The sequence below is a fragment of the Patagioenas fasciata genome, chromosome 1 (genome assembly GCF_037038585.1).
Source record: "Patagioenas fasciata isolate bPatFas1 chromosome 1, bPatFas1.hap1, whole genome shotgun sequence".
NCBI classification, from domain to species: Eukaryota; Metazoa; Chordata; class Aves; order Columbiformes; family Columbidae; genus Patagioenas; species Patagioenas fasciata.
Genome location: NC_092520.1, coordinates 102,855,569 through 102,876,913, shown reverse-complemented (window position 1 = coordinate 102,876,913; position 21,345 = coordinate 102,855,569). Strand labels below are relative to the sequence as shown.

At 38.1% G+C, this 21,345-nt stretch overlaps 1 protein-coding gene across 12 annotated transcripts in view; it reads right to left on the bottom strand.

The window, feature by feature from the left end:
* DMD (dystrophin) overlaps positions 1-21,345 on the bottom strand; it is a 1,243,922-nt gene that overhangs the window by 359,305 nt on the left and 863,272 nt on the right. For all 12 annotated transcript variants that reach the window (XM_065859822.2, XM_071812115.1, XM_071812091.1 and 9 more), the window contains 2 exons: positions 8,708-8,809; positions 2,256-2,364 (listed from right to left, as the gene is read on the bottom strand). In XM_065859822.2, coding sequence (XP_065715894.1) covers positions 2,256-2,364; positions 8,708-8,809 — 211 coding nt within the window. The remainder of the gene's footprint in view (positions 1-2,255; positions 2,365-8,707; positions 8,810-21,345) is intronic.

Below are 21,345 nucleotides of genomic sequence, written 5' to 3'. Positions count from 1 at the left end.
AACACATATCACTTTCTATCTTTGCAGAGACCTGCTGTCTCAGCCTGGAGAAGGCTCAGAGGATCATATGTATGTATATAAATATCTGATTGGTGGAGCAAAGAAGACAGAACCAGACGGTCATCAGTGACGCCCAGCGACAGGACAAGGGGTACCATTCAAAAATTGAAACACTAGAAAATCTATTAAAATAGGAGAAATTGTGAAAGTGGTTCAACATTGGAACAGGTTGCCTGGAGAGGTTGCGGAGTCTTGGAGCTATTCAAAACCTGACTGGACACGACCTGAGCAACCTATGATAATTGACTGTACTTTGATAAGAGGAATAGATGTCTCCCCCAGTCCCTCCTGAACTCTACAGTTCTATGGTGATTCATGTATAATGATGTGGTTGCAGCAAACTGACGCAAATAAAGAAAAATTATTAATTAGTGGTACAAGCACAGCTTCAAATTTTAAGTGCTCTTGGCAATAGAAAGGAAATCAATCTTACTTCCAACTTAATCCTTTATAGAACACCAGTGCTTTTATTTTCTGCATGTGTGATTCCATCTGCTGAGTCTCAGAATTGTTAATGGTCAGAGCTTACATCTTGAATAAAGGTAAATGGGCAATTTTTCAATTCTTCAGCTAAACATGAGTTAATATAGGAATCTATCGCACTACTCTGTGTTCTCTCTCTTGTTTCGTTATTACCATTTCCTTTGTAACAGCAAATACATAACTCAGCAACACTCCCTCCCACCCTGGAGTCTGACATAATCTGCTGACATAGAAAGCTTGGTGACCCAGCACAGCAAAAAATGATTCTGCATCTCCTTTTGTTCCTCCATGTCATTCCGTGAATTTCATAGCATACCTTAGAACAAAATCCTGTAAAGCAATGATACTGCTGTACTAAAAGTTTTTTAAAAATACTATTGTTATTTAGCACTTCTTTGCAGATTGCAATGATCGCCACTGGAACCACAGCAGTACTAATGACTAAAACTAAGCAATAGTTCCTATTTAGTAAGATTGAACATGTCATAGTCAAGACATCTGCTTTGCTAAAATAGATACATGCTATTCTGGCAGAAGCTGAACTGACTTCTGGTACTGAATATTCTGGATCTGTCAATATGATGCAATTATTTACTTCTCTGTAAAAATATTTTCCTGCTTTGTTGTTCTAGAGAGTCACAAGTAGAACGCAGGGAATTCTCCAATTTCAGCTTTTCTTGTAGGCTATCCATAAAAACGTTAAAAATAAGAGGGATCAACATCCTACAAATAATCAAATCCCAGGTGAATACTGTAGCTGTATCATAGCCATAGTTACAGGCAATTCGATGGGGGAGTGGAAAATTTCTTTCTGCTCCCATATCTGATGAACAGCTTTCTAAATTGTACGGGTGAGTAGCATTCTTCATACAAGTGAGTGAACTAGTTCAATATCAAGTGAAGACTCTTAGAGGCTTTAGAAACTTAGAGTCAACTCAGTGATTCCATTGTGTTTCTTTTCCACCCATGCTTAATCACTATATTTCAAAGGAAAGCAGTGGGAAATAAAATCCATTTATCAAGGAGATAAAAATGAGTTTGTAATCCTTGCAGGAAATCAGCAGGTGCAAAGAGATATGAGAAGAATCTAATATAAATATTACCTAAATTATTTAAATTAAATGCAGATAGTCTCCTGTTGTGGATTCATGAACTCAAGACACCCAGAGATGTATATCACAGACAATGTTTAAGTGCAGAATTACTCTTAGCATGTTGTCATATAACCTCTTCTATGAATACACAAGCTTTATCTTGAAATCATCTCAGTTCATTGGCCTATCATAAAAAGTAATTTCAGAATTTTGTTCTGTGATCAATTTACATCCACTTTACCTGTAAAATTATTATAATCTATTAATTTAAATAATTCTTCTTACTTTGTAGTATTTAATCCATGAATATGCATAGAAAGTAAAAAATCCATCTCATCTCTTCATAGAATAAAGAAACAAGATTTTGAAACAGTAATAATTCAAAAAGCAGGCTGCACTCTTTTCATCAAATCCATAATCTGTCTTCTGGGACACATTACACAAAATAGAAAGGAAAAGATAAAAAAAGGTGGAATGCCACACTAACACACCTCCGGTTTACAAGCTAAAGCTGAAATTTATAAGGTTGCCGAATGAATTTAGACCATCTCCAGTCATTTTCATTTTAATTGTGTGATTTGTAATAATTTCAAAATATGTATATACTGAAGCACTTACAGACACCTGAAGAGACAAGGCCAAATGCTCCTAATGCTGGCTTTTCCTTTAGTTGTTGAATTAAGTAGTTTATTGCCTTCCAGTCAGCATTCAAGTCTTCTAATTTTTTCTAGAATGGAAAATAAAAATATTAAATTTATAATACATAAATTAATGTAAAATAAATTAATATAACCTTTTTTTTCCTCCATCTGATGGACCACCTCAATTAAGAACAAACCAGAAAAGTAGAAACAGCAATTAATTTTCACAAATGGGAGAGAAGGATGAGTAAAATCCTTCCCACTTGCACTGGAAAAGAGCTTCATGGTATCAGGTTCCTGAAAGCATCTTTCCTCCTCATAGTTTGGCTGTTGAAGCTCAGGGCCAGCTCCAAAACAGCATAGCTTCCTGACCCTGACCACAAATTGCCTTCCTGGACCAGTCTCAGCCCATTCCCATCACCAAGGTCCCACCCAGCCACCTGGGGATGCGATTGACTCTGGTTCGCCTTAGTGGGCCTGATCCTGGTCCCCACCCAGGGGCAGCCTCCTGGTCTGCCTCCCAGCTTCTTGGCTGGGGGCAGCGGGAGTGGCCCTGGTTAGTGGGACCCCATCCTGCAGCCTAGTGGGGAGCTTTGCCATTCCCTGCTCTACGGTCAACAGGCCTGAACACCTTTTTAGGGAATGTAGGGTGACTTTTTTTGAACTTACTGTAGAGAGGTAGGAGTTTTATCACCACAAACCTGAGGTGCTGATTTATGACATGAAAATAGAAAGGTGAATTACGTAGTTAAACAACAACAACACAAAACCCAAACCAAAAACCTTATCAATAAAACTTCTGCAGTTTGTAATATCAAATGCAGAACACATTCTCCACCTATTAAAAAAAAAGTCTTTGGAGTCTTCAGGGAGTCACAAACTTCAGTGTGTGAGCACTCAGTCCTGACCAGTAATGCCTAATCTGTTACTTTTAAACAAAACCTAAGTGAGAGCCTGGAGTGTGAGTTACATCCGTCCTCAGATAACCCTGAGAAGCATTTAGACTTGAAAATGTTTTTTCTACCCCCTTTTCTTCCTCACTGTAAGGACTGTAAAGAAAGATGAAGCATTGCTAATTCTATGCTGGCATCTCTAAACTCTTAAAATGAAGATTGCTTCTCCCTGATTGTCTGCTACAGAAAGCAGTGCAGTGTACCACTGCCACTCAGGAATGCTTTTAGTATTCTTGTTTCCAACTCACAATTAGATATATATTTTAAATCACAATCCAGCCATGATGGAAACAGGATTCCGATTAAGAAAGGTACTTTAATTACCTAGAGTCTAAGACAACAGGGGTCAATAGGAGAGGGATAGGGAGCAATACTCATTAAATTGCACTGTGTGCACACACACACCCACACTCACAGACAATGAAGTAGCACAACTTTATATTCTGATGTGTCAGAGGAGCACTTCTAGAATTTGCCTTAAGCTTTGCCAAAAATACCCTAAATCTGCAAAGTTTATTTGTATCTGTCACCAATGGAGACCAGAATATTACTTGGTATAAACTCTGGACAGGTTTTTGTGTAAATGCTTTTTGATACGGCAGGAGTGAAAGGATACAATTCTGCATTAGGTAATAAGATAACTTTTTATTTTTAAGAGTACTTCAAAACTGCATTAAAAATACAACCAAAAGTCAGGAACATCAGAGATTCTCCTTGATAACAGACTATGAGGACTAGGCAAAAAAAGCAATCAGGTATGCATGATGAATGCAACTTGTCATCTGATAATTCACAATCATATTTATATTTTATTTCTGTGTAGATAACAGACACACAGAAACATACACTTTGGATACATTTTATGGCAGATGTTAACGTTCTTTTTTTTTTTTTCCTCCTCTCTGCCATTGTGGCCCAAGATTCTACTTCCAGAGTTTAAAATGCAAAGGACTGCTCCAATATATATTAATTCAATAGTAGCAGAGAGTGCAGAGAGCCCTTAAAAATAAAATCTAGAGAGATCACACTATCGAAGTCTTGCTTTATTTTACAGTATGTTCACATTAACTCAGGAAAGAGATAGGGATGGTAAAAAAATAATATTGCTCCTCACTAGGAGTAGCTGCTTAATCATTCATGTGGATGTGAGCAAGGGATTTATTTCCAGCAATGAAAAAATATGAAACATGCCCACCACAGAGATTAGAGGGGGTTATCTGAGACAATATCAACACCACTAATCAGAGAGTAGCTAGTTCCAAACTCTTCTATCAGAATTATAGTTTGATCAAATCTTGCACCTGTCATAAATTAGAGTTCATGCGTTAAAATCTTAACTTCTTTGAGCACAACCCTTTTGTTATAATTGCAAGTCTAGAGTGGCAAGAGAGGATCAAAATATGTTGCACTGAGGAAGACATTTATTGTTTTATTGATTTCCTTTAGATGTCAGTACCATTGCAATTTAAGTGAGGTTAACATTCATACATGAACTAATCTCATCCTCAGCACTAAAAATAGGTAAGGGTATTTAGAAATAGAAATGACTTAGTCTTTTAAATGCAAGACTGAGGACAATGAAAATGAGTTCCTTAGTACTTACTCTCCCACCCAATATGGGAAAGGACAAATCGAGAGCTGTGGCAAGGGAACTACAACTCTTCCACTGCCACAGAAATCCTTTCCTGAATAAACTGTTCTGTTCAAGTGCTGTTAATCATGAGATTAGGACTTACGTTCTTTCAATTGCTACTGTCACCAGCAGTAACCTCTCCCTCCCCCACCTGCAAAGGCTTTACAGAAATGTATTTCAAAAGCATGAAATCCATTTATTCAAAGTGAATAGGTCTGATTATTAAAGTGCTAGTGCTTAAAGGATCACACATCTCATTCTATTCTTGACTTTTGAATCAGCATATACTAGGATTTGATTTGCCAACAGAAATATTTTTATAGTCCTGCATTGCAAAATTCCAATATCAGCACTTTTAGTATGCTTAGTGAAGGTATGAAAATATACTTATGTCAGTGACATAAGTATAAGATAAGATTAAGTATGTGCCAATATAAATCCATGGGATTTAATTTGCATTTAAAACACTATAATGAGAGTATATTATAAAGGTTGCAAATATAAACAGTTAAACATTGGGAAATGTCAGAATAACATCCACAACGAACATTAATTCAGATACAATTCACATAATTGCAACAATATCTTTAATTCCCTGACACATAATGTTTTCAAGCACAAGAGAGGCTTGCAGTGTGCATGAGTCTATAGAACCTGTACATCATTTACGGAAAAGAATGAGAAGATCTGTGGTGAATTAAGGAAATCAGAGAGAAAAAACAGAAAACTAAGACAAGGGTGCCTCAGAGAACTAAATCTACCAAGTAGCCAAGTAAGGTATGCAAGTATTTAATGCTTTTAAAGGGGAGTATGAGTATTGAATTGTTGCTGGTGGTATAAGTGCTGTCCATATCCTGTACTGAATTAAGCAGGGTTCAGTCTAAACCAAGGCCATCACAACAGCTTTAATTCAATAATTTTCTAAAATTCTGAGTGCTTAACATTGTAACTTTGCTAATACCTTTTGAAAAACACCTTAGTTTGAGTAAAAATTATTTCTGCTTCCACAAAATACCTTTTGTGTAGAAAATTATTTTGACATTTGCTGAAAAGTCTATATTGGAACAAGTAAACAGCAGACAGTGCTGGAAGTTACTCATGAATAATGATGACAGAAGACCAGTTCAGTATAGATGCGTGGAAGCTTAAAAAAATCTGCATCATCAAGAAAGCAATTCAACAGTCCTGACAGTATAAATTCACTGTTTCATTGCTTACTGTACAAGACAGAGAGTGAACCAGAAATTAACTCCAGAGGTCATTCAATTAACTGAACTACAGAATGGAATTTTTAAAAGTAAAATACAATTAAAGAGGGACTAGAAATTAAATACTCACTACTCCACAAGTACTTACTGACTTCCTTGCAGACACATTTTATATTGTCAAATCTACATCTCTAGGAATATCATAATCTTTATTTAAGGAGTTATCTTGTTCCAGTGCATCTGATAGAAATTGGCAGGTTTCAGTGTCTCTGATGTGAACACTTAAAAGAAAATGACACAGACTACACTTCTATGTCATAAGTTTGGCCTAAACAGAACTGTTTCACACCGTTTATACTTCTGTCAGTGGTATGTAAAGCAAGCACTATTTCTTCTCCATGAAAATGTCAACACTCATTTTGCAATTCTTTATATGCAATTGCAAAAATCTAGAAAGCCCAAACCTCTAGTTTTTTACTGTTTAAAATGCTTTGCTTGTTAAAATGTGGAGGAAGATCCCCTAAAACTGCAGCTGAAGTCATATGAAATCAGTAAATGCAGTTGTTGTAGAGTGATTTTTGTTCCATCATCCATTCAGAATGCAGATGACATGTTTCAGTTCCCAACAATACCCGCACTGTGTTAGCTGAGGAAAGCACCCAACACAGAGTCAAAAGCTTTGTTTCTGCCCATTCTCAGTAGCACACTAAGTCACCTCGAGTTCACCTCATTTAGTGTTTTATCACTGTTTAGGAGAAGCAATCATTAAAAAAAAAAAAGTATAGATACTGCAATGGCAATGCGTGCTTGCAGCCTAGAAGACCAGTCGTATCTTGGGCTGCATCAAAGAAGTGTGGCCAGCAGGTCAAGGGAGGCGATTCTGCCCCTCTACTCTGCTCTGGTGGGACCCCATCTGGAGTCCTGCATCCAGCTCTGGAGCCCTCAGCACAGCAAACACATTGACCTGTTGGAGAGGGGCCAGAGGAGGCCACAAAACGTTCAGAATGCTGGAACAGCTCTGCTATGAGGACAGACTGAGAGAGTTGGGGTTGTTCAGCCTGGAGAAGGCTCCAGGAAGACATTAGTGGTCTTTCAGTACTTAAAAACGGTCCATAAGAAAGATGGGGACAGACTTTTTAGCAGTGCCTGTTACAACAGGACAAGGGGTAATAGTTTTAAACTAAAGGAGGGGAGGTGCATGCTAGACATGAGGAAGAAAATTTTACAATGAGGGTGGTGAAACACTGGAACAGGTTGCCCTGAGAAGTGCCTGGAGACATTCCAGGCCAGGCTGGAAGGGGCTCTGAGCAACCTGATCTAGTTGAAGATGTCCCTGCTCATTGCAGGGGGGCTTGGACTAGAAGACCTTCGAAGGTCCCTTCCAACCCAAACTATTCTGTGATGATTCTGTGATTATATGAACTCTTAAAAATTTCTGTTCAAGAAAAAAACAAAATAAACCATATAATTCTTAAATATCTATTAATTTCTGAGGTGGAAATAAATGCATTTGCACGCTCCTGTGATGGTGATCTGTTGGTGGGATTTACAAGTAATCTAGAGGAAATTTTGTAAAAGTAATAAAATAATACTCCAAGCATAGCAAGTAAATGGGGATGCAAAACCAAGCAACTAACTGTAGAGGTCACCTACAGACATCTTAATTTTGCGAGGAAACCTTTTTCTGTAAAATAAGGTTGTTGAGTTCTGTAGTTTTGGAAAAGCTCTAAACACAGTGACAAAGTTTACTATCTCTGCCCAGTGAGAGGCAATTGCAATAAACGGTGTAATCAATAAGCCACTATTACAGTTTCTGGGAACTCTTAATCACCATGTTCACAGATACTTTATTAGCAGTTATAAAACCAGAAACCAGCTCAAACTCTCCTTGATCTACTAGTGATCTTACTAGTTTGGTCTCCCACTCCAAAAGTAGCTGAACCACATGTGACAGGTTGCTTGCTGATTAATTTCTGCTTCAAGATTCTGCAGGAAGGTCTACATAGTCTTTAGGAAACTGAGTATAAAATTTCCCCCCCAAACTGATTCCTTTGCTGGGGAAAAGTATTCTGTAGTACATTTTCCTAAAAAAGAAGTGTTGGGATGCATTAGACTTTTTAACAATGTATCCTCTGCTCCAAAACTGGATCAAGTCAGTCCTTCTAGATGACCTTTGGCAGAAAAATTGAGTGGGAAAATTTTGCATTTCCATGGCTTCTTTCCTTCACAGTGGGAGAAAATTAAAGCAAAAGGCCCTCTTTATGACTTGACTCTTACCTTTTCTAGAAAACATGTTCATTTTTTAAAACTGACAAAATTTCTGAAATAAGGGAATTTGAAAACTTATATGATGCCATTAATTGGGCACCAAATATTAAATTTGCTTTCAATGTGGATTACTCTTGAATAGGTAGAATAATCTTAATGTCAAAAACAATATTCCCATCACAATATGCAAAAATTTTCTAGCTGAGAACATTACATTTTCCCTGGCTATGTCATCACAGAACAGAACAAATGCCATTTGCCAAGTTCTTTCATTGATTTTAAACAGAGCACATCAAGGACAAGTGTACAACAGGGGAAGCATAACCCATTATGCAGTAATGGATATTGCTAAAGGTTGCTTCATTACCTTTACTGGATGAGTGGCTGGTTTTTCCTTATATAAATGACACCCTTTAGACAAAACCTCTTCCACATTCGGCTGTTTAGCCTGCACTGCTGCTTCAGTTTCCTGAAAAATAAAAACACACGCAGTAGAGATTAACTGTAGCATAAGCAATAAGACTGAAAAGTCCTAAAGCTCCATGGAAAGCTGTAAAATACCAGTAGATTAGTTTCTGCTCAGGAGTGGTTTCTGGGGAAACTTATGGATAGTAGCAGCTAAGGACAAAGAGAGTCACAAGAGACAACAAAAGCAAAGAGGGATGGAAAAGAGTAATGTTAGCAAAATAAATAGTGATAGGTCCCTTCATCCTGAAAGTTTTAATAAAACTATTATAAAGCTGCCATAAATTCATACTAGGAAAGACAGGCATGAAGAATCTCATTTAAGCAGCTCTGTACTTTTGTCTGTTTTGTATTACCAGCAGATTAAAAGTACACTGGTTAACATTTTATTCATACAGTACATGACATGAAAACCATATAATGAGATGCAACAATAATATTGAATTTAGGAAAATTAAAAATATTAATAGAAAGCTACTATTACTAGTAGTAAACTAGTACTTATCTAGTAAAGCATTTATACTAATGAATTGAAAAAAAATCCACAGTAGTAGTGACAGGGAGGTACAAGGAGTCACCTACCATTAGCAATGACAGCTTACTGAATAGGCAACAGCATATTCTCTAGTAACATTCTTTTTTAATCTGGAAAGGTATAATTCATGTGCCAACATAAGGCAACTCACAGAAACCCTTCCTAACACTCAGGAGCTTCATTTCATCAGGCACTAATCAAATAATGGTAGAAGCACTGTATATAGATTAAAAAAATAAATCAAAATCACTGAAATGTGTAAAAGAAAAACTACACTTGGAGTTCAAAGATTCATATTGCTTTCATTTTTTCAGTTATATTAGCAAAATGAAAAAAAAAAAAAGAGAGAGAAAAAGAAAAATTCCAGGGTTATCTCAGACATTACAATTAACTGCCTGGTTTGTTTTTGTTTTCCTCTCTTCACTCTTCTCCCACCTATTTTATAGCTTGATTATCTTGTTCTAACCAATATCGCAGCCTACCCACTGACTCTCCAACTCGATTTTCTGTCCACAGCCTCAGTTATCATTAGTGTGACAGGAGACAAGATTGTGTGCCAGGCTTGTCACTATCTGATCTGACACTACATTTCATTGGCAGAAATCTGCTATTCTTTGCTCTGCAATAAACTTCTTGAAATCTACGTCATTTTTAGTCTCAGAAAGGGGACATTTTGCTCCTCTGTTTCAACTCAACATAGAAAACATTTCTACAGTGCTGCCTGAAATTTTACTTGCAAAACTTTATGAACAATCAGTAAAAACAAAGTGTTGCTAAATTCACTATCTTTTCCCATTCGCCTTTTCAACTATTTTTTATCTATAGCAAATTAAGTGAATAAAAACTTGGGCCATCTCTTGCAATGATATTTGACACGTTTGCATTTAATTGCTTTTTATTAGGCATTTCAATATTCATGAGATATAACTTTAAGGATTCATAGAGAATGAGCACTGAAAAGCAATGCAAAACCTCTGCAATATTTTATAACATCACCAGGTATCATAAGAAATTCTGTAGCAGGAAAAACACATTAGAACTCCCAGCAGAGTCCAAGAATACCAAGATCACTATGTGTGCTGGCTCAACCTGCAGCATGGCTTTACCTTTGAAGTGGATCTCTCTGTCTTCCCCACTCACTGGGTTTTGGTTTCCACCATGGACTCAGTTGGGAACACACAAACTGGTTTCTTTCAGGCTGGAAGCAGTGTGGACTGTGAGGTCTAGGAGGGCACCTAACATAGTCCCAGACACCAAGGGAACTACCAGCCCTGACTGCCCTTGTCCAGCTCCCAGCACAGCTCCCCTCACTCTGTCCATGGCCCAGGACCACACATCAGCCCCCTTGGGGCCATCAGCTCCTGCCCCAGCAGTGCTGCAGTAGGGCCAGTCTTCAGCCCCCTACAGCCCTGCTCTGCCTAGTCATGGGTCCTGCAGATCTGGGCCAACCCATGGGCCCATGTTCACCCCAGGGAGGTGCCCAATGCCCAGGGCGGGAGCTGCCCTGATGCCTCCTGGCTGCCCTGCTCCTTGCTGGGGGCCAGGATGGGCTCAGGCTGCCAGGCTCTGCCCTGAATGCCCCTCAAAGGGAACCCTCCAATGGTCCCAGCAGCTGCAACAAGGATGGAGCAAAGCTGAGCTCTTACTTACAGCTCCCTCCCCAGGTTATCATCACCACTTCCCCTTGACATTTTCTAGACATGAAGGAAAGCAGAGGCTCTTTCAGAAGGTTCTCTTAAGTTTTGTCTAGTATTTGATCCGGCTAGATTGGTAATAACAGTCATTAACAATAACAGTACAAGTTCCACAATCAGGAATTGAAAATTTAAACAGAGAAGAACCTGCCTAGGGAAAGCACTCCAGACTAATTAAAAAGACTATTCATAACAGGAGTTACTACTCGAAGTCCTGTAGCTGTAACAAAATTTGGCTGCTCAGTATTTACTTGTACTCTACCTTCTGCATTGAAATTCAAATCATGATTTACCATACACTGACACACAAATAAGCTAATTTCCCTTTTAAAAATAAGAGAAAAATAAAAAAAGGCAAAATGAATGACTGATGGTACTATGCAACTCTACATTCTGCAGAAATTAAGAAAACACTTAATGATCCTTTTCATTGTCATTATTTTATGCTAATACTGGCATACACAAGACACATAAGAACTAAGATGATCCATTTGTACATATTACATAAACATTTGAAAAGGTATTCTTTATGGATTCAAAAGCCATTTGTTCTTTATGGATAGAATACAGGTATAATTTTCCATAGCCAGGTAACTGAAATGTAATGTGTTTAGCTGTTAAATCACCAATTCCTTCTGCTCTACAATTTTCTGGAGTTACATGAAGTAATCTTGTGTAGTCTAATATTTCAAAAATCAATGGCCTTGACCTAAACTGAAACGCATTGTGCAAGTCTATCCAATATAGCATGATGTTTCATTTCAGATTTATGTGGAAATAAGAATAGAGATAAGAATGCAGGTGAAGACATTCTCAGTATTTTGTCATTCATTTGGCCATCACTGAAATTAACAGATATCTTGTATCTTAGACCACCTACTTTTTGACTGTCACACAGTAATTCCAGTATCATCTAAAAAGATCACAAAATGATTTAAACTAAGTGCACACCTGATATTAAATTGCTGCAGTAAATTTGAGGGAGCTCTTTGCCCAGTTCTCCAACTGATGGGATAGCCCCTTGATGAATTCTGTCCAGTGAACAAGTTTCCAGCAATTTCAAATCCATTTGCTAGGTGATACCCTATTAATATGGGTCGACAAGCAATGGAGTTTTTTCAGGATACTGCTCCATCATTTAGTTCCCAAAAAGAACAAAAGAGTAATGACTGTAACACGTCCTTCAATGGTTTGCTTGCCACAAAGAGACCGCAGTTACTATCTAGCCTGTGTAGGATCCAGGAGAAGAGCACACTCCCAGAGCAGAGCCTGACATCTGCTCTTGATCACAAAAGCCAAGCTACTACTAAAGTTAATAGGAATTGTCCATGCTCATGTCCATCAATTTTTAGATAATACCAGAGCAGTAACTTTTTAGAAGTCCTGATTCAAGCTCATTGACTCCTCTGCCACACTCACTTTGCTTGCTGTGGGAGGATGGCTGTAGGGCAGACACAGAACTGTTTCTGGGAGACAGAGCTGACACTGCTGGAATTGCACAATTTATGAAGTGCCTGTGAAAGGAATGTTACTTCTGGGCTGGGTGATGAATATGCTAATTAAACTTTTCACACATATGGCAAACTAAAATACATCATCATTGGAAACTGCTGTTTCTCAAACATATATAAACAACAGGAATCAGAGGCCACCTTTTTTCTATGACGTATCATCTATGAATTTTCAGCGGTGTTAAAATGGTATTTCCGAACCGATGAAAGCCTACTGCTGAATAAGCCACATTGGCTTCTGCATTTTCCACAACATGGCAACTCAACCTGCTGAAAAAATTTACAGGCAGAAAAAGTGGCAGAGACTTGTCTACAGCCCCATCTGGACTACGAAAGTCTGTTGATACAGCTCAGAACTTAGAAAATTCATACTCCCTAGCTGAAAGCAATACATTGACTAAACCTCTGGTGGTATGGCAATGGAATAGAAAGTTTGATGGCTTGACATATGTTATTTCAAGAGATAGCAACTATCCTAGCAGACACAGACAGGCTGTTTAACATATGCTACATATGTCATAGGAGGCCCAGACATTATCTATAAAAGTATCTGCAGCATTTTATACTATGTGTTGGTCTATATTAGGAAATCACAAGCTGTGATTCAAAATCTCTGGTAATGCTGGTAAAACTTGTGGGGTCAATTTCCCAAGGAGATTATGTCCATGGGACATTTTCTGCAGGGACAGTAGGAGAAGCTCAGGCTTCTGTGTCTTAATGGTGAAGAACAATGCAAAAATGAAACTTAATCACAGAATCATAGAATAGTTTGCATTGGAAGGGATCTTCAAAGGTCTTCTAGTCCAACCCCCTGTTACTGAGCAGGGACATCTTCAACCAGATCAGGTTGCTCAGAGCCCCGTCCAGCCTGGCCTTGAATGTCTCCAGGGATGGGGCATCTACCACCTCTCTGGGGAACCTGTGCCACTGTTTCACCACCCTCATTGTAAAAAATTTCTTACACATGTCTTGCTTGAATCTCCACCCCTTTAGTTTAAAATCATCATCCCTTGTCCTATCACAACAAGTCACCTTCAAATAAAAAAAAAAAAAATTACTTTGAAATTAAAATAGAGACTTCTTTTAAAAGTCATAACCTCTTTTTATCATGTTTGACCAACCTGATAGCCTTGTATGATGGTATGACTAGCTGGGTAGACGGGACAAGAGCAGTGGACATTGTCTACTTTGATTTAAGCAAGGCTTTTGACACCGTTTCTCACAACCTCAAAGGCAAGCTCAGGAAGTGCAGGCTGCGGTCATACATGGTGAGAGGGATCATGAACTGGCTGGATGGCAGAGCTCAGAGGGTTGTGATCAATAGTATGGAGTCTGTTTGAAGCCCATTAGTTAGTGGGGTCCCCCAGAGGTCAGTGTTAGGTCCAGTCCTGTTCAGCCTGTTCATCAGTGACCTGGATGAAGAGTCTGTGTGCACCTTCAGCAAGTTTGCTGATTATACCAAACAGGGAGGAAAGGCTGACACACCAGAAGTCTGTGCTGCCATTCAGCAACACTACTGGACAGGCTGGAGGACAGAAAGAAACCTGGCAGAAAGAACCTGATGAAGTTCAACAAAGGCAGGTGTAGGCTTCTGCACCTGGGGAGGAATAACCCCAGGCACCAGTACAGGTTAGGGGTGGACCTGCTGGAAAGCAGAACTGAAGAGAAGGACCTGGGAGTTCTGGTCAACACCAGGCTGACCATGAGCCAGCAATGTGCCCTTGTGGTCAAGAAGGCCAATGGTATCCTGGGATGCATTAAGAAGAGTGTGAGCAGCAGGTTGAGGGAGGTTATCCTCCTCCTCTACCCTGCCCTGGTGAGGCTGCATCTGGAGTTCTGTGTCCAGTTCTGGGCTCCCCAGTTTAAGAAGGACAAGGAATTACTGAAGGGAGTCCAGCGGAGAGCTACAAAGATGATTAGGGGCCTGGAGCACCTTTCTTACGAGGAGAGATTGAGAGAGCTGGGTCTGTTCAGCCTGGAGAAGAGAAGGCTGAGAGGGGATCTCATCAGTTCTTCTAAATATCTCAAGGGTGGATGTCAAGAGGATGGGACCAGATTCCTTTCAGTGATGTCCAATGATAGGATGAGGGGCAATGGGCACAGACTGAAGTATAGGATGCTCCACCTAAACATAAGGAGAAACTTCTTTACTTTGAGGTGCCAGAGCACTGGAACAGGCTGCCCAGAGAGGTTGTGGAGTCTCCTTCTCTGGACACATTCAAAACTCACCCAGACACATTTCTGTGCAACCTACTCTGGGTAGACCTGCTTTAGCAGGTGGGTTGGACTAGATGATCTCCAGAGGTCCCCTCCAAACCCAGCCATTCTCTGATTCTGTACTTATCAGGATGGTACATTAAATTAAGATTAAAGATAATTTATTCACAGGAAAACAGAAGCGGTAAGCAATTTCCCTTCTACTTTACTAATCAAGACAATGCAGTGCCATCTAAAAAGCAAATATATCAAATAATATCCAAAATAATTTGGAAGCTTTTAATTTCAAAAAGACTTAGCTCTACACATTCCCATTCATGGAGCAGCCTAACAAGCTAAACCACGGCAAATAACAATGGTCAGATGAGACTTAATTAAAATACAAAGTTCATATACACCACAGTGAACACTGGATCTTGATGGCAGGTCAGACAGGAGTGTCAATGGCATCCTCAGTATTCACTTTAGTGGCCATATTGAGGTGGGATCTAATCCACCAGGCAAAAACATGCAATTGCCAATATTTGAACTTCCTGAATAAGGACTTCAGTCAATCTTGATAAAATTCAAGGAAATACAAGCTTGTACCTCTCTTTTTTTTTTTTTTTTTTTTTTTTTTTTTTTTTCCTACATAAGAGATGAAAAGGTTTGGAAACTTCCTGAATATGTTACTTATCTCTATACAGAAAGAAAATGCCCTGTGAATATCTAAATTACAGAATTTAACTTCACCTTCCTGTCTTAGGGTTTTATTAAAACAAACAAACAAACAAACCAAACAAAACAAGAAGAAAAAACACCAAATAAGTAATTTAATTTAAAGACCATTCTGTTAGTGGCTTAGGTGGAAGCTTAGTGTAAAACTGCTTTACCGCTGAAAATATTCTGTAACTAGAAGACAAGCAATTTTATGCACCTACCTCTAAAACTGCCACTTTAATGAGTAAACAAAATAACCATTCCTTCCCCCATTACCCTAAATCACTGTTATTTTAAATGTGTGAGACATAAAGTATGATCCCAAGGCAGTGTTAGAAGCTGTCCTACTGGGGAAAAGAATACTGTGAGATTCATCCAGTTTTTTCAAGTAAAGTGCACAAGAGATAGCCATCTGATTTTAATGAGAGACTGAAAAATAGATGTAACTATAGTTCTTGACCTATGTGAACAATTTTTGAGATACCTTAGAGGAGAAACAATTATTTAACAGAAAAGAGCACTACAAGGAGGACCTCTTCCTTCTGGAAGTGCAAGAATTAAATTTTAGAGTTCATAACTACTTTCTCAACCCATGAGTGCAGCATTTGTGCAGTTTGCAAAATATGCAGACATCCTGTCTATTAGGACCTCGTGTTGTTTTTCATCATTCAACTCCTTGGAATACCTCTTATTCCTCTTATGGGAAAAGGGAAGGAAAGAAAACAACGAGGAAATACTACACAACGAAATGGAAATAAGTAGGTTTCAAAATCTAAGCGATGGAAACAAAGTGGCTGAAACAACAATTGCCACCACTTTGCACACTGAAGGGATGTTTCTTCCAAAGCACATTTTCCTGTTGGCTATCAGAAATTTGTGAGCTTCCTCTGTACATCTAGAGGAGATGAAATATAGTATTTTTTTCCCCACACAGAGCAGTCAGTATCTATCCATCACAGCTGTCTGTCCTGAAAAGGAAATTTCCTGGAGGTACAGAAGACAGATTCAATTATTAGCTGTAAATACAGGACCTGCAGATACAGCATATGAAAACAATTTGGCTATGATGGTCATACACCAATAAAGCACAGTTAATCATCCAGTTGGACTGTGAAAAGGCCCTGTAAGAATAAATGTTTGTGACTAGATATGATTCAGAATATTTTGTTTTGAGGCTGGACAGGACACAGGATGAAACAGCTGTCCCTGTTCCACCTAGATTGCAGATTCTGCCTTAGTTTCAGTACATAATATAAGACAGATAATAACAAACCCAGGAGAACTGACACAGAAGGAAATTTGGCAGAAAAATATAATGAGAAATTATTGTGAGAAAATAAGGAAAGTCCCAATAATTTTACAAGCTCTCAGTTATATGTTCTTTTTGATGCTGAAGGACAGCAGCTTAAGAGGAAAAAAAGTTACTTAGATTGTCACAGTAACAGGTCTGGACTACCACCATAGGCAATTTGACTGCTAAGTGAAATTTGGTTATAAAAGTATTGAGTCACAAAAAGTATTTATTTCCTCTTGTAAACAGGAAAGAAAAATAATTAGAATTTATACTCTTTCATTGCAGAGGCGATGACAGTTGAAATAAACTGAATTACAAATCATTTAACTTGGGTGGGAGACACTTACTTATTTGGTCATTTAGTTCTCAGTTGTTTATTCTTTTTTCTCTTAGGTCAGGGCTTATATGCAAATTTTACTCCTGTTTTCAACTTCAGTAAATAAATAATTGTTTTTAGAGGAGTTTCTGTCTACAAAAGGAACTTAGAAAAAAATCAAAATATATTACTGTTTTAACATCGGGTTGTTGATTGTAATATGTTTTCAGATATGTCCATCTTCTTTTATTAGTCTTTAATACATCATTTAAAAGAAATATTCATGAGGATATATTTCTGTAGTTCATCTTCCAATAGTTAGAGTGGCATATATTACTGCAAGTAATGGTCAAGATTGCTCCTCCAGTTTGTTGCTTCAGCAGCAGATGCAGGGGTAGGCATCAGTAAATGGAACTGATGTTCTTACAGTTTGGAAAATATGTACTTTGCTAATTCCTGACTGCTTGGTGTGAAACTGCAAATGGCTAAGTTATATTCACAATTTGGGTGGTGACACATAAAAAACAAAACAAACAAACAAACAAAAAAAACCCCAAAAACTAAATTTCTATGAGCAAATATGTTATCAGAAATTTAACTTTTTTAAAATTTCACCCATTCATCTCATCCTGAATGAGGAAAAATCTAATTACTAAGTAAAAATGAGAAAATCCAGCGAGCAAAAGTGCCCAGTGTTCAACAATAGTCACAGCACAGATTTACATGGATGGACTGAGTATGGCTGGGATTAAGTTAATTTTCTTCACAGCAGCCCATGTGGTGCTATGTTTTGCATTTATGATAAAAACAGTGCTGATAACACAGGAATGTTTTAGCTATTGCTGAGCAGTGCTTACACAGAGTCAAGGCCTCTTCTGTTTCTCACACTGTGCCACCAGCAAATAGGCTGGGGGTGCACAAGAAGCTGGGAGGGGACACAGCTGGGAGAGCTGACCAAAGGGATATTCCATACCATGTGATCTCGTGTTCAACAATAAAAGCTGTGGGAAAGAAGAAAGAAAGGGGGACATTCGGAGTGATGGTGTTTGTCTTACTGAGTAACCACTACACTTGACAGAGCCCAAGCTCCTTGTTTTGTTTTGCTTGTATGGGCAGCTTTGCTTTAACTATTAAACTGTCTTTGTCTTAACCCATGAGTTTTCTCACTTTTGGACTTTTGATACTCCCCCCCCATCCCACTGGGGGCAGTGTGTGAGTCGTTGTGTGGGGCTGAGCTGTCTACTGGGGTTAATCCACAGCAATGGTTCAGAAAGACTTCTGACCCACCAGTACTCATTTTTCACTGCAGAATTTGCAATATCTAACAGGTTGACTCTCTTTACAACAGTATCTCACAAGAGATATGTGCCCAATATCTCAAAGTTACATTTACCTGGAATTTAACACAAGATCTGGGACAGTATAGACTGTTTTCCACATTATCACTAACTTTAGTGTTAGAAGGAACTAAGATTCTTTTAGGTGTATGGTTTTTTATTTACCCAAAACATAAAAAAAATATTTTTACACAAATATCAATTAAATTAATATAGATCAAGTCAAACTTGTTCAAATCTTTATCAAATACCAAAAATTCAGATCATTATTAAAGTACACAAAAATGAGAAGCTATACATTCCCTGCCCCTAATATTTATTAGGTAGCAATCAATTCAAATCAAATTAAACCAAAGCTAATAGGACCTTGTGTAGATATAAGCAGCCATTTGTATGGGCAGTTCTTCTGTTTCCAGTATTTTATAAATGTATGTGATCAGTAGAGCAAAATACATAATCTTACAGAAGAGGAGTTACTTTTTAATAAATAACATGCATTATCCAGAAGAAGAATGATGAAGAACTTTCAAGAATTGGGTTTTGGAGAGAAAGAAGGCTTTCTGCTAGGATAAGAGCACATGAAAAAGAATACAAACTGTGAGAATCTTAGAAAACTGCATTTTCTGAATAGGAAAGGAAACATCCTATCTCTAAAAACCTACCTACACTGAAGCAAGCTACAGTTTTGGTATTGGCTTCACTAGAAACTTGGTAAATTGCTCTGTCATTTCTGTAAGTTTCTTCCTATATTTATTTGGTCATTTGTATTATGCTTTTCTCTGGGACTAGTTCCTGAGCTGTTATTAATAGTACAAGGATGAAGCCAAAAGACAAAGCTGAGGTACAACCTCACTAGCTTCCAAGCAACTCACCCACTCTTCCAAAAAGCTTAAGCTTTCAAGAACAAAATCACTTATTGATTTACTAGTCAGCCATTATTTCCTAGAAAAATACAACCATACATTAAATACTTGTTCACTTTTCAAAAATCCTTCCTCTCCTGAGACAGGGGGACACAGATATGTTTTGGGATGCATTCCTAAGTCTGTTTACAGATTAGAAAATTTACAATGATTATCTATTGGGAAAGTTTTACCACATTTTCACAATTCATTCACACTTAATATTGTTTAATATTCTTGCACTTGGAATAGTGTTGTTTGTTTGGTGGTTTTTTGTTTTTTTTTTTGGGGGGGTGGGTTTGTTTGTTTGCTTTTTGTTTTTGGGGGAGTGGTTTAATAGAGGTTTGGATACAGGCTGCTTAAAATCTAAATGATCAAAGTTGACAAGGAAACCTTTGAGTAGGTTGCTTCTCAAAGTCCCATAAAAAGAATTCTGGAAAGAGCGATAATTGATTTATGCATAGAATATCAATCTCTAGGTTCTGTGAGTTGATTAAATTGACATTTAGTGCATATCTTAATTATGCATTGAAAATAGGAGCAGTTTAAATAATCAAACAATATTTCACCATCAGAATTTTCCACAGTTCAGCCTTTTGTTAAATCAGAAAACAAATGTAAGAATACAGTGAGATGTCTGGGGTATGTATTCCTTACTTGCTCATGTGGATAAATTATGCTGTCTCTTATTGCATATAAAGACTACTCATTTAAAAAGATGTTAGCAAAATGAAAGGGTAAAAGTATAAATAAATAGTTAAAACCTGACTTATCTGCCTAGCTTGTCAAGCAGACACTGACAAGTGAAGGCTGATGGAAGGAAAAATACAGCAACGTCCAGTTAGTACTTTCATTCTCTTGTGTGGGTGAATTTTATTTGTCTACAATTAGGTTTGCTGCTCCTCAGTCATGCTCCTCTCTTCTGTTCTGACTGGAGGTTGTTGAGTATATAATGAAGTGATTGACAAGAGTTGACAGCTTCCCTATTGTCATTCAAAGCTTATCAAGAACAAACCCCAAATACAAGTTATTGTTTAAGAATAAAGTTATTTAATTTTTAAGGATGGCCTATTTTTACCTGCCAAAAATGAACACAATATGTTATTTTAAATATATGGTAAGTGATCACCATGGACAGTAAACAGGTATTAATACTACACCCACAGACACTTCAAAGCTTCTTTAGCAGTATAGGCAAAAATCAAGGTTGCGTAAACCTTTGAAAAGTCAATTATAGAGGAGTACAGAAGGGGTGAGTGACAACCCAGAAGGTAAACTCCCACTGAGTAAGCAGAGGGAAAGGACCAGTGAGATTGCAAAATGATTTGGAAGCAAGGTGGCTGAAAAGCATAAAGTGGTTTTTAATATTGTCTAGAGAAGAAGATTTGGAAGAGTTTAGAAGGATTTCAGTGAGCTAGAAGTGGGATCAGGAATTCCTGTATTTTGTCAACTCTTTCCCTGTTCAGAGCGTCATTTCTCTATTCACTCCTTGAAGTGCAAGCGCTCACATTTCTGTCTGTCCGCTCTGTGTCCTCATAATTTATAATCACTTGGGTCTCCCACAATCCTCCTGGAAAAATTGTCTTCCATGGCAAATAGCAGTGCTGGAACAAAGACTTGGAGGAATTCAAAGGATGTCCAGCTTTAACCTCCTCCTATGGTCGGAGGAGGTATGGTGACCCCTAAGGCTTTTAGGAGGTAGAGGAGCAGGCACTACTACTTCCCCGCTCTCCTCCACACTCTCTTCTCCCCATAACCTTCATTCCATCCAGCACAACCTGAGCTCTCCTGAAGAGGTAAGGAGCACATCAAGAGACATTTTTAGAATGTGTAGGATAGCGTTGTCTCTTCAGGTTGGAAAAGAGCATCTCCCGTTCCTCCTATAACAGTACGTGAACTGGAATTATACTCAGTATCCCAAGCCACTTGACCCCAAAAGGTAAATCGTTGCAATGGCAAAGAATTTGTGGAAGCATTATATGCAAATAAACCCCACAAAAATGTATTCAGTGGTAATATGCATATTATTAAAATA